The 14,501-nt window shown below is 44.7% G+C and overlaps 1 protein-coding gene across 1 annotated transcript in view; it reads left to right on the top strand.

The window, feature by feature from the left end:
* The first annotated feature begins 1,346 nt into the window (after positions 1-1,346).
* Positions 1,347-14,501, top strand: part of Cds2 (CDP-diacylglycerol synthase 2) — a 50,391-nt gene continuing 37,236 nt past the window's right edge. The window contains exon 1 of the mRNA XM_028878624.1: positions 1,347-1,708. Within this exon, the coding sequence (XP_028734457.1) occupies positions 1,655-1,708 (54 nt within the window). The 5' untranslated portion in view covers positions 1,347-1,654. The remainder of the gene's footprint in view (positions 1,709-14,501) is intronic.

Genomic DNA, 14,501 nt, shown 5'->3' on the forward strand with positions numbered 1-14,501 from the left:
TGGGTTCTAATTCTTTTTTTTTTTTTTTTTTTTTTTTTTTTTTTTTTAAGATTTATTATGTATACAGTGTTCTGCCCTCATGTACACCTGAATGCCATAAGAGGGCACCAGATCTCATTACAGATGGGTGTGAGCCATCATGTGGTTGCTGGGAATCGAACTCAGGACCTCTGGAAGATCAGACAGTGCTCTTAACCTCTGAGCCACAGGTTCTAATTCTTACTAGTTATTTTTGTAGTTTCCAGCTAAATATTTTTCCTTTAGAAGTTTAAAATCATCAACTGATTAGGCTGTATCAGGGTTATAGGGGAGCCATAGAAAACATTCCTGTCAGCCAAAAGATCTTCCAATAATCAATTGTAGGAAAAGCTCACTGGTACAATTTGTTAACATAAGATAGGCCTGGGTTCTATCTTCAGCACAAAATGAGACAAAGACTTAAGACAAGAAATTTGTAATACTTTGGATGATCTTACTTGCAAAAATCATATCTATCCATTTCCAAGTGTGTGTGTGTGTGTGTAGCAGAAATCTTCAAAGTTCTTATTAATAAATAAATGAGCAGTTATTGGGTCATGCTGTAAATAGAAGACAAACAAGAAGCTATCATCGCGGATCCTCAGTGTCTTGTTCTCAGATGGAGGCTGAGTACTCATCAGATGGGTTCAGCTGATTATGCTCGCTGAGTTAGCAATGCTTAACCATGTACGCTGCTTGTTTTGTTTTATATTTTTTGTGTCTCATTGGTTGTTTTCTGGATTACTGTGTCATTTTTTTTTTTGTCAGTATTTTTTTTGTTTTTTTTTTTTTTTTTTTTTTTTTTTTTTTTTTTTTTTTTTTTTTGTGTGTGTGTGTGTGTGTGTGTGTGTGTGTGTTTTGAGACAAGGTCTCATTGTGTAGCTCTGGAACAGGCTACATAGATCAGATCCGCTTGTCTCTGTCTCTTCATTTGTGCTCGGAAGAAAAAAGGCATGTGATTTGAACGCGACAAACCAAAGCGATTTCTGAGCTCGGTGCCTAGACAGAATCAGTGCTCACTAATTTACTAGCAGCCACGGCTTGGCAAGGCAACGTGCTCTGAAGTTTGGGTTTCGTCTCTGCTATGATGTCTTCTGTTCAGAGGTCCACCTGGGCTCTCCACTTGGACTCCACTCTGAGAGCCGCAAGTGCTGGCCAATCCCGACCGCTGAGAGGCGCTGTCGTCCCCACCCCAGTAACGGGTTACCTCCTGCGCGGGCACACGCGGTAGGACGCAAGCGCCTATTGGTTCGTTGTGCCCCTCCCTCCCGTCGTTGTCCAATGAGCGCCTCGAACTCCGCCTCCCCGGTCCCGCTGCTCCGCCCCCTGGCGTCTAGGCTCCCGGGCCGAGATGGCGGCGGTGCGCGTGCGCGCTGGCTTACAGCTTCCCGGGAGGAGGAGGAGGAGGAGGAGCCAGCGGCCGCTAGGCAGGCAGCGGCTCCCCTCTCTCGGCAAGGGCGGCGGCAGCGGTGCTGGGCGGGGCCGGGCTCGGGGCTAGCGGCGCGGCTGCAGGGGCTGTGCGAGGCACTGCGGGGCTGCGAGGCGCTCGGGCCCGCGGAGAGGCCGTGCGCGCTGAGCCGACCTCCGCGGCCACCGCGCTGCTCGCCCTGGGTGACGTCGTCCCGGGGTCCCCAGCATGACCGAGCTACGGCAGAGGGCTGTCCGCGAGGACGCACCGCCGGAGGACAAGGTAGAGGCGTCGTTGAGTGCGGCGGGGTCGGGGAGTGGGGTGCGGAGAGGGGCGCGGGTGCCGGCTGCCTCGCCCTCTGACCTTTGTCGCGGCCTTAGGCACCAGGCCTGGGCTGCGCAGAGGGTCGGCCGGCGTCCTCCGCTCGTGGCGACAGCCGCCTGTGGGCGCGGAGAGTAGCCTGGGGGCTGGGGGGTGTCCACGCCTTCCCTAGGCCTTCCTAATGTGGAGACTGGACACCCCACAGACCTTGCCTGGCGCCCCGTGAATGCGATGTTAAGCTCACCGCTCGTTTAAAAAAATGCTGCTGTTAATTGGGGGAGTGGGGGAGACTTCAGGCCACAGCATTTGTCCCCTGGGAGGTTAAAACCCATTCTTGAATTTGATGGATTAAAACATGAAATCTGTTGGGTTCTATCAGGGAGGCATCTAGATTCACGCCGTGGGCCGTCCGGGTTAATGAGCAGGTGTGTGCGTGCTCCCAATGGTGGGTTTGTTTACTGCGCCAAGTGTGGGCATTGATGGGGTAAAGGAAGATGGTAAGGAGGAGGCCATTTTGGCAGGGACACAACCAATGTGGGGGCGCTCCTTTAACTGAAAGTGCAAGGTTTGTGTGGAGAAGTTGAGAAAGGTGGAGAGTGGTTGTGTTACTGTGGACGTTGTATGGCAGCGTTTGTGCTTCCCGACTTAGCAGTGGTCAGAATCAGTGATGAAGGGTAGAACATGGTGAGGGATCCTGGACCAGAATGATGGAGACTGGTTAGCTCAGGGTTGTCAGCTGGTGACCTGCAGCTGCTTTCTTAAGCCCACAAGCTGATAAGGAAATAAGGGTTCTTCTGACGGTTTCTAGCCTGTCTTCAATACTGGAGCATTTGCCGCGTTTCCTCTGATGAGACTGTTTGTTTGAGACAGGGTTTCTCTGTGTAGCCCCGGGTGTCCTGGAACTGGCTCTGTAGATCAGGCTGGCCTTGAACCCAGAGATCCACCTGCCTCTGCCGCCCGAGTGCTGGGATAAAAGGTGTGGGCCACCATGCCTGGCTTAGTATTACCCCCCTCCCCCCATTCTGGTTTTTTTACATCAAGCCCTACAGCACCCACTTTTGTCCTCTGAACTTTGGTTTGGTTTTAGACAGAATCTCTCTATGAAGCCCTGGCTAGCTTGGACATCATCCATTTCTGCCTACCCTGTGCTAGAGTTAAAGCCACCCAGCCAGCTTGTACCATTTGGCTATGTTTGAATTGGTTAGAGAGAACATCAGGAAGGAAATGAGCGTAAGCTTTGGTGACAGTATGCCAACAGTAATTTTACTAGGAAGAATGTTCCAGATGAAAGATAAAGGGCTTAAATAACTGTTACTACTGTAGACAGTGGATCATCAGAGGAGAACTCTCTATCCCTTTGGAGAAAGCTTGGGGCTGAGGTCCAGACTTAGGAGGATCTTGCAAAGACAGTACTTAAAAATCTCTAATCTTCCCCTTGTGGTATGGTAGATTGGCCCTGAAGAATGCTGCTGTATTCACCTTGGATACTCGCTGGTGAGTTTGAAGGCTACCCTGTGACCCTGTCTAGTGAAGGGTGACTGCATGCTTAAAGTTAATGGGGGTTCTCGACCCAGGAGGTATGAGAAGTGGGAGAAGAGGGCCTAGAGGGGCAGAGTCCCGGCAGAGGTGGAGGATCTGAATCCTCTGGGTGAGGCCACCCTGGTATACAGAGCAAGTTCCAGGATAGTCAGGGCTGCATAGAGAAACTCTGTTTATTTGTTTTTGAGGGGGAGCCTGATAGCTGGTGGAATACAGTTACTCTCTCTCTCTAAAAGTTAACTATAATAACTAGATAAGACAAAGCCACTGTGATATTAGTAGGTGAAGCAGTTTTTACACTCCCCCAGCTCGTTGGCGCCATTCCCAAAACATTTAGTGCCCGTTGATTCTGCCATTCACATCCATATTTTATAGAGAGAAGCTCCGAGGAGCTGTCCAGCCTTAGTAATTACAAGTGCGTTTAAACCACGTGTGCAGCGATGGAGGCTTGTGGTTGTGAGGTCTGCTAGGTATATGCTCCCTAAAATATAGCAGTGATGCATTCTGCTTAAAAGATTGTTGTAGGCAATTAGCTGATGCAGGGTAATGGTTACTTATTATGGGGTTCTGTATGGGGTTTATAAAAATAAAAAAATACAAATTATTTTAGTAAGATAAAAATGGAATTTAAAAAATAAAAATCAAACAATAAAAATATTTTTAATAAAGTACATTTAGGAAACAGTGTAATACATTATTTTCTTTTGATGAGTATGTAGTAAAATTTTAAAAATCTTATTTTTTTAAAAAGGATTTGTTTTTATTTGTGTTTCTGTGCCTTTTTAGGGAGATGAAATTATGGAATTTGAGCTCTGTTACTTCATAGTACAAGAATCCAGGGAACATTTTTCAGGTCAATTCTTTAAAGGACAATTTTGAAAGATTCCTCAAAATGTTACAGTTGCTAAACTGTTTGCAAATCCGTCTCGTTAGTAGACAATCACCACGATCAAAATAAGCTGGAGAATGTGTTTATAAAAGTCAGAAGGTATTTCGTTATATTTAGCATCTGAGAATGGAATTCTCAAAGCCAGTTGCTAATAAAGGAAATGTTCTCTGGGATCTAGAGTCCCAAAGCAGTTGCCAAACTAAGACCCTTGGAAGTTAAGATTTAGCACAGTTCTATGCTGCCTGGCCATGTTTTCTCAGCAAAAAGGATGAAACTTGGACCAAAACACTAGAAATGTTTGGTTTGGCATTTCGGGAGACTTTTGTTTTGGACTTAAATGGAAGGTTCTGGGGTTTTTGCTTTACTTAGATGCTGCAATGGTGTGAAAGTTACAGCTTTAGTTGTTTCAAAGGCTTCCATTCAGGATGGATAAAGTTAGTATAGACAGGTAGCAAGTTATTGATTGATCCACCTATGTATGTATGTATTTTGAAACAGGGTCTTGTCGTGTTCCCTGCTGGCACACAGGCTGATCTCAGACTTGCTTGCTGCGTAACACAGGCTGGTCTTGAACTGAAGTCCTTCTGTCTCTACCTTCCCAGGACTGGTCTTACAGGTGTATGCCACATCTGGCTAGAAAGGAGAATTCATTTTAACTGCAAATAATCTACCTCGTGCCTGGGCTCTGCCACTGACCACTTCTCTAAGTCAGTTTGTCAAGCCCTAAACTATAGGCGGTGAAACTGCATGTGCTTCCAGTCATCTGACTGGATTCAGGATTCAGTGTGTGCATGGGTATACCCCAAGTGTGGTGCATTGTCAGAACATGTCAGCTACTGTTGCTGCTGGTTCAAGTCGATTTTTTGGGGGTTTCAATTATTATTATTATGACTTGTTTTGGCATGCATTTAAACCTTCAAGTGATGTTTAGAATATTGCTTGGCCTTTTGTGACCTGTTTTGAACTCATTTTCTTGATGAATTTTTCAGTGCTCAAATGGCACACTTTAATTGTAGAAGGACACTAGGTGTTAGTTTGTGCAGTCTTCGGCTCTTTGGTGCCAGGAAAAGTGGATCCCAGGGCTTCAGGAACATTAGGAGTGCTCTGCCGCTGAGCCATATCTCCAGTCCTCTTTTTACTTTTTTCTTTCATCAGAGAGTGAGTGTCATTAAGTTGACTAGGCTGGTCTTGAAGTTGAGCTCCTCCTGCGTCAGCATCCTGAGAATGGGTAGGCTACAGGCTTGTGCCACCAGGTCTGGGTTGTAGTTACCTTCTTCCATAGCATTAGCAGGATATACTTCAAGACTCTCCTGAATAATTAAAGTGGTTTTCTCGTAGGTTTTGGGAATAAACTACTGAAATCTTATTTTAAGAGCTATAACTAGGTTTTTGGAAGCACAATTTATATCTAGTTTTATAATTAAAAAAAGATTATTTTACTGGACAGTGGTGGCACATGCCTTTAATACCAGCGCTTGGGAGGCAGAGGCAGGCAGATTTCTGTGAGTTTGAGGCCAGCCTGGTCTACAGAGTGAGTTCCAGAAAAGCCAGGATGGTTTTACTGAGAAACTGTCTCAAACAAACACCAAAAAAAAAAAAAAAGATTATTTTATATGTATCGGTGTTTTGCCTGCATGTGTGCCCACAGAGTCAGAAGAGGGCATCAGATCCCCCGGAACTGGAATTATTTATTGATGGTTGTGAGCAGCCGTGTAGGTGCTAGGAACTGAACCCTGGTCCTTTGTGCTGTTGACTGCTGAGCCATCCTGTGTGAGGCGTGCATTGGCACCTGTGGAGGTCGGAGGATAACTTGAGGAATGGGTTCTTTCCTCCACCTGTCGGATCCCGGAGATTGCATTTAGGCTGTTGGGTTGGCAGTAAACACCTCTACCCATTGAGCCATCTTGCTGGTATTTATGTTGGTAAAACAATATTATTTTATTTTAAAGACTCAGGTACTTCCCAATTTATGACTACTTAAATCATTTTTTCCCACAAAGCTAATTTCATTTAAAATACTCTGCATGCATTTGCATATTTCTTTAAGTAACATAGCTAGTTAGATGTAGAGGGGTTGATAGTGTGAAGTTTTTCTCTTATGCTGCAAAATGATGTCTTTAAGAATATAGGATTAATGCTTTAATTTACAGTCTTTAGGAGTTCCTATTTTGATGAGTTTTGATTTGGAAAAAAAGCCTAAGTTTTATGTTTTTCTTTATTCCTTATTTATTTATTTTTTTTGAGACAGAATCTCACTATATATTCCTCGCTGTCTGGGAACTCAGTGTGTAGACCAGGATGACCTTGAACTCAAAAATCCCCCGCCTCCTGAGTGTTGGGATTAAAGGTATGTGCCACTACTTGCCTAATTTTCTTATGTAGTTATAAATAAAAAGTTGCACAATCATCTTTTAAAATGTAAAATGTAAAAGCAAGTCTGGTTTCAGTGTATGTAGTGAGTGTTGGGGAGAACCCTGGTAGTCTAGTGGTTAGGGTTTGGCACTTTAATCCCCATGGCCTGAGTTTTATTCCTGGTCAGGAAAGCCTCTCCAGGCTGGGCAGTGGTGGCACAGGCCTTTAATCATAGCATTTGGGAGGCAGAGGCAGGCAGATCTCTGAGTTTGAGGCCAGCTTTAGTGAGTTCGGGACTGCCAGGCCTGTTACACACTGTCTCAAAAAACAAAGCAAAACAAAAACAAACAAAAGAGGGAGAGAGTAGATTAGACAATTCTCAGTCATTTGTTCTCTGATTTTATATTTTGAAGTCCATCCCTGAGAGTAGCCACCGGGGCATCCTTGAGTGGAACTCAGTTTGGCCTTGGCCACCACAGAACTCCACTCAGGGCAGTGTGTGAGGCTCTTAGAGGAAGTGCTGGCTGGCATGACTAAGCATCAGAACTATGTGTTCTAGCTTCATCAGTCATCAGTGTCAGCAGCTCCCAGAACATTCTCTCTTCCAGTCAGCTTTGTACATTGCCTGTGGCTCTAATATACTTGGTGGCTCTGGTTGATGTTGATATCAGTATGTCTGGGTCATATCTATAGTTTAGTTCCAGTATGTGTGCTCATGCTCACATGTGGGATGGAACCCAGGGTCTTATACATGCTAGGTAGGTCATCTACCAACTGACCTATGTCCACAGGCACTATACCAATTTGATTTCCAGTGATCTTTTTTCTTTTCTGATTTAAATAATTGTTTTTGTTTTTGGCAGGGGGTCAAACCCAGGCCATAATGGTTGCACTTCAAGTATTCTATACCCCTAGCCCTTTAAAAAAAAAATTAAACAATTATTTTGTGTGTATGTATGTATGTAGTATTCTATACCCCTAGCCCTTAAAAAATTACTGTGTGTGTGTGTATGTGTATATATGTCTGTGTGTGTGTATGTGTGTGTGTGTGTGTATATGTGTGTGTGTGTGTATGTATGTCTCTGTGTGTATATGTGTGTGTGTGTGTGTATGTCTGTGTGTGTATCTGTAGGTAGGGAAACACCCTACAATGAGTGTGTGGAGGTTGGAGGACAGCTTTGTGGAGTCAGTTCTCTCCTTCCACTTCTATGTGTGTTCCTGGGTTTGAACTCAGGTTCAAACCATCTCTCAGGCCAAGCCCTTGGTTTTTTGAGACATTCAAGCTAGCCCTGAACTCTTTTTTTATTTTATTTTATTTTACAATACCATTCAGTTCTACATATCAGCCACGGGTTCCCCTATTCTTCCCCCTCCCACCCCCTTCCCTTACCCCCCCCCCATTCCCACCTCCTCCAGGACAAGTCCTCCCCCGAGGATTGCGATCAACCTGGTAGACTCAGTCCAGGCAGGTCCAGTCCCTTTCTCCCAGCCTGAGCCAAATGTCCCTACATAAGCTCCAGGTTTCAAACAGCCAACTCATGCAATGAGCCAGGACTTGGTCCCACTGCCTAGTTGCCTCCCAAACAGATCAAGCCAATCAACTGTCTCACCTATTCAGAGGGCTTGATCCAGCTGGGGGCCCCTCAGCCTTTGGTTCATAGTTCATGTGTTTCCATTCATTTGGCTATTTTTTTTTTTTCAATAATTGAGTAGAACCGAAATTTATTATAAGCCACAGTCGCCCTAGGGACCTCCATACTATATATATAGCCTCTATGGTTCTATGTAGCCCTGAACTCTTGATCATTCTGTTTCTACTTCCTAAGTGCTGAGATTATAGGCATGCATCACTGTCCCCAGGTGAGAAACTCATTGAAAGTGACTCTTGTCATACATCTCACAGTGCAAATACTCATTCTTTAGCTCGTTTAAAGCATCTGTGTCCATATTTCTCGTTTTCATAATTGTCTGTCATTGTGACGTTGCATAGGCTGAGTGGATTCCTTCATACAGCTTGTTTGCCCGTGCTTGTGCTGTGACAGTTTCTAGTCCTTGATTGGCACAGGAGGCTGTGGGGTTAACGAACAGCCACTCCTCCAGTTTGGAAAGGAGACTTGGGCTCTTGACTGTTAAGTTCGCCAGAGTCCTGTTGAGTGAATACTGATTGGTTCCTGGCATTACGCAGAGTTTCTGCTTCCCAAGTCTTGTTCTGTAGTAGCTGTCTGATTGGGGGAGTGGTCAGGTGCCCCTGCCCCCTTAGCCACCTTCCCCGTGGGGTCACTGATCTTTGACCTCGTGTTTATCCAACAGTAGGGATGGCACTGGGTCCACAGAGCTGCCCGACCTCAAAAAGACAGTTCAGTTTTATCGTGTTATTTCAGTGGCCGAGCTTGCTGGGTCAGGATTGGAAGGGAAGGGTGCTCTGGGAGGCGCCTTTCTCCTGCTTGTGTTTCTCCAGAGACACACCCCCTTCCATGGTAAGCTGTGGAGCTCCCGAGGGCTGCTGGTACCTGTGCAAAGGCCTGGCCTGTCTTGCCAAGATCCGATGTCCTTTTGATTTGGGGCCTGTGGCATCAACCTCTTTGCAGTAGGGTCCCCACAGAGCCATCTTGAATGTCCTGAAGACTTGGCTGAGAGTTTGAAAAGGCCTCTGGGACCTAGGATCTGCAGGCTCTGCTGTGTTTTTGAGTCTTGGATACTCAGAGATGCCCGTCATACACACCTCCCCACCCCCAACTTAGTGACTTTTGGAGCTGTGTCTTCCCCGCCTCGTTTCCTAGTCTGAATGTGTTCCTCCGGCCTTCTGGCAGTGCAGACTGGGTTTGTCTGGTTTCTGAGTTTGTCGGGTTCTCTATGATGACCCTGTGCCTACAGCTTTTTACTCCTCAGTTACTCAGGCTTGAATCTGCTAGTCTTTGGGCCCAGTGGATAAGCTTGCTGCCAAGTCGGACAACCTGAGGTTGATCCCCGAGTTCCACATGGTGGAAGGAGACAGCCAACTATTGGAAATTGTCCTCTGACTTCCATACGTGTGCCATGATGCGCGCGCGCGCACACACTCACTAAGTTAATCTATATTATTAAAAAGAAATCTGTTAGTCTTGTGTATCTCCTCTGCTCTTCTGCCCAGTCTGGGACTCCGGTTCTGACCCAGTGTTTCCTGGATTTCTTACCTGCTGCCCTGGCACATTGCCAGGAGTTCAGGACTCGAGGCCTTCACCTTTAAACTCTTCCCATTGAGCTTCCTCTGGCTCCTCAGGCCTGGCTCTCAGCACCTGCTGTTCAGGTCCATCTGTGCTTTGCCTCTCCAGCCCTTCTGAAGCCACCCTGTGAATTGTGGAACCAAGCATAGAGTCCTTTGTGTCTCCCCTGGTGCCTCCTGCTGGATACCTCTGTCACTGATCTTGGTCCTTGGCCCCAACCTCCAAAGTAGCTTTCCCTGTCATCCTCTTCCACTCTGGCTTGTTTACATCTCGCTTTCTCAGTGGAAACGATTCAGGCCTGTATTACAGAAACAAACGAATGTGTATATGTCCGAATAAAATCTGTGAAGCCATGAGAGACCCAAGCACAGTTCAGCTCCTGTGGAGGCCGCTGTGTGACTGAAATAGTGGCCAGGAGTTATCTTTCCTCTTTGTGCTGATGGAAACAATGCCCTTACGGTTCTTTGTAGACAGTGTTTCAAACTTATTCATGATTATGAAGAAACAGATGAAGATAAAGATACTTACTGTAGAAGCACCAAAAAGAGAGAGAGAAAAGGTCTTAATTCTGCTTTAGGTACCACTCTAATATTTTGATATATAAGTCATTTCATTTTAGATACTTTACACATTGTTGCGTTCTATGTATACAGCTACTCTATGACTCATGATTTCCCCATTTTTCTAAAAATGTAATTTGAATATTGAGATTTTTAACTCAGTATTTTTTTAAGATTTAGTTAATTTTATTTTATTTTTGTTTGTGTGTGTGTGTGTGTGTGTGTGTGTGTGCGCGCGCGCGCGCGCTTTTTGTCTGCATGTACATATCTGAGTACCAAATGCATGACTGATGCCTGCAGAGGCCCAAAGTGGGTTTCAGATTCCTTGGAACTGGAGTTACAGAAGGTTGTGAGCTATCACATCAATGCTGGGAATTGGACCTGAGTCTTCTGCAAGAGCAGCCAGGGCTCTCAACTACTGAGGCATCTCTTCAGCTCCTTGGCATCCTTAAAACATATTTTTTTTTTATTATATTTATTTATTTCTGTGTATGTGGCAGAGAACAGTTTGCGGGACTTGGTTTTTTCTTTTCTCTTTGTGGATTTTGGAGACTTAATTTAGGCCACCAGGCTTGGTGGCTGGTGCCATTCCTTTATGAGCTGTCTTGCTGGCCCTTACTATCATTTTTTTAAACTTAAAAAGATTATTATTTTTATGTGTATGTGCCTGCATAAGTTTGTGTGCACCCCATATGTGAAGGAACCTGTAGAAGCCAGAGGAGAGTGTTGGATCCCCTAGAACTGGAGTTATAGGAGGTTATGAGCTGCCATGTAGGTGCTAGGAACCAAACTCAGGTCTTTTGCAAGAGCAGCAAGTACTTTTACCCCTTAGCCATCTCTCCAGCCCCATCCTTCTTCATTTTAATAGCGATAGGCCATTGTGTTGTGTGCTGAGCCTTAGTCTAATAAACTGGTTTGGCTATTAGAAGTAGTGCTATATGAGAGCTGTGATTAAAAACAACACTAAATTCTTATTCGTGCATTATCTTCTTGGAAGATTCTTTTGTTTAGAATTACTGACCCAGAAAAGGATGTCCATTGTTTAAGCCTTTGATACAATGAGTGCATTTCCTTCTACAGGAAATTGGTAGATTCCACAATGTGTAATCTTTCCTTCACTTGCTTCTTGATTTTCAAGAGACGTATTATAGCCTGGTGATTACAGTGCAGCCTTGGGGGTGGCTTGCCTGCTTTATACTGTAGCACTGTACTAATTTGCCATCTAACAGTGGGCTGGGAATGAGGGCATATTATTATTATTGTTCTGAGGCATTCTTTTGTTCTCTGAATGAAGCATACTTTTGAACAGGCTACCCCTTTTTCTCCAGAGGAATTTTTACCTGACTCTGGGTATATAGGTAAATAAAGTAGCTATACAAATCAAGCATTTAATTAAATTTGTAAGTTTATTTTAGGGATTGGGGCCATCCCTAATATCTTAGCTATCAAATTGCTTCCTACATGAGCATGAGGAATTGAGTTTGGTACCCAGAACCCATCCCAAAAAGCCAGACATGGTGGCACATCTTGTAATCTTGCGCTCTGAGGGAAAGAGACGCAGATCTGTGAATGTGACATCAGCCTGGTCTACATGGTGAGTTCTAGGACAGCAGGAACTATGTGGTAGAGGGACCCTATCTCAAAAGTCAAACAAAATATTATGATTTACTGTGAGTGTGTGTGTGTGTGTGTGTGTGTGTGTGTGTGTGTGTGAGTGTGAGTGTACCAGCCGTGGTGTATGTGTGGTGTCGGAGAACAGCTTTCAGGAGTTGATTCTCTTTCTCATCATGTGGGTCTGGGAGATCAAATTCACTTGTCAGACTTGGTAACAAGTGGCTTTACCTGCTGTCTTAGTTTCTTGCCTTCCTTTTTTTAAGGTTTTCTCTTCTGGGGGCCCTGGAGTAACGGCTCAGTGGTTAGGAGTGCACACTGCTCTTGCAGAGGACCCAGGTTCGGTTTCCAGCACCCACATGAGGTGGCTCACAGCTGTTTGGAATTCCAGCTCTGATGGGCCTGAGGCCTCTGGCACTTACCCACACATCGATACACACAAAGTTAGAAAACCATAAAGGAAATCTTAAGTTTAAAAACTGCTGGGCATGGTGGCACATGCCTTTAATTCCAGCACTAGGTAATCAGAGGCAGGTGGATCTCTGAGTTCAAAGAAAGCCTGGTCTGCAGAGTGAGTTCTAGGACAGCCAGGCCTGTTACACAGAGAAACTCTGTCTCAAAAAAAAAAAAAAAAAAAAAAAAAAAAAAAAAAAAATTGTGCGTGAGTATTTTCCCTGCATGTCTATGCACCATGTGTATGCAGTGCCTCCAGAGGCCAGAAGGGGGCAATATATCATTGGAAACTAGAGTTACAGACAGCTATTAGCTGCCATGTGAGTGCTGGAAACCAAAACCCTAGGTCCTCAGCAAGAGCAGCAAGTACTCTTTTTTTTTTTAGATTTATTTATTTATGTTTTTTAGATTTATTTATTTACTTATGTTTTTAGACTTATTTATTTATTTAATTTATTTATTTATGTATGTGAGTGTTCTGTCTTCCTGTACATCTTCATGACAGAAGAGGGCATCAGATCCCATTGTAAATGGTTCTGAGCCACCATGTGGTTGCTGGGAATTGAACTCAGGACCTCTGGAAGAGCAACCAGTGCTCTTAACCACTGAGCCATCTCTCAAACGGCAGAAATTGTTGGAAATTGATCTGAAGCCAAAATTCATTTAATAATTTTTTTATGAAACCTAAGTCAGCAACTCATACAGCTGTTTTTAAAATCAAATATTCTAACACAATACAATATAAAGATATACAAAGTGAATTTAGTACAATTAAATTAAATTAAAACCAATTTAATACCTATTGAGTGACAACAGCATATTGAGTCTGTGCTTTTCATAATTAAACTATTCTTCTATCAGCACAGAAAACTGTGTGTAAAGACATTTCAAATCCACAACACAGTTGCCTGGAATTTGGGCCAAGAGTTTCAGGCACTGCTTGTTCATTGGTGCTAGGTGCTTTGATAGTGTACGTGTGCAAAGTACCCTTTCTCTGTGCTCAGAACCAGGGCCCCACGCTGTGCAAAGTGTGGGAATGCTCTCACAAACATCTTGGATTCATTATGTGTTTGATTTAGAATTTTTGGTTATTCCTCCCATAGAAAGCTCTTACTGTTGCCAAATATGAGACCATATTCAGTTGGGTGACTGTATCAGCGGTTCTCAGCCTGTGAGTTGTGACCCCTTTGGGGTCGAATATCCCTTTCACAGAGGTCAAATCAGATATCCTGCACATCAGATATTTACATTACACTTTATATGTAGCAGTTATGACAAATAACAAAATTACAGTTATGAAGTAGCAATGAAAATGATTTTATAGTTGGGGGTCACCCAAACATGTGGGATTGTATTAAAAAGTTGCAGCATTAGGAAGGTTGCCAACCACTGCTCTATATGGAGTTGACACCCATGATTTAAGAATTGGTGTGTGTGTGTTGCTGGGTGTGGTGGCGCACGCCTTTAATCCCAGCACTTGGAGCCAGAGGCAGGCAGATCTCTCTGAGTTGACAGAGTTGGAGGCCAGCCTGGTCTACATAGCGAGTTCCAGGACAGCCTGGGCTACAGAGAGACCCATCTGGAAACAGTGAAACAAACAACAGAACAGTGACAACAGGGACCCAAAGCGCAGGAGTAGGATTGAGTCTTAGTGAGGGTTCAGCTGTCGTCTAACACGGTGACCAAAGCAAGGGAGGAAGGGTTGGTTTCCGCCTGCATCCCACCTCACAGTCAGTCCATCCCGAGGGGAGTCAGAGCAGGGACTCACACAGGGCAGGAACCAGGAGGCAGGAGCTGATGCGGAGGCCGTGGAGGAGTCTTTCCTTCTGACTTGCTCAGCCTGCTTTTGTATCTAGCACCCAGGACTACCAGCCCAAGGGTAGCACTGTTTATCAAGAAAATGCACCACAGGCTGGAGGCATTTTCTTTTTTCTTTTTTTCCTTTGGTTTTTCAAGACAGAATTTCTTTGTGTAGCCCTGGCTGTCCTGGAACTAGTTCTGTAGACCAGGCTGGCCTGGAACTCACAGAGCTCCATCTGCCTGCCTCTGCCTCTGCCTCTTGAGTGTTGGAATTGAATAAAGGCACATGCCACTACCACCTGGCAAGATGACATCTTCTTAACTGAGATTCCCTCTTCCAAAATGAC

This window comes from Peromyscus leucopus, chromosome 4 (assembly GCF_004664715.2).
Source record: "Peromyscus leucopus breed LL Stock chromosome 4, UCI_PerLeu_2.1, whole genome shotgun sequence".
NCBI lineage: Eukaryota > Metazoa > Chordata > Mammalia > Rodentia > Cricetidae > Peromyscus > Peromyscus leucopus.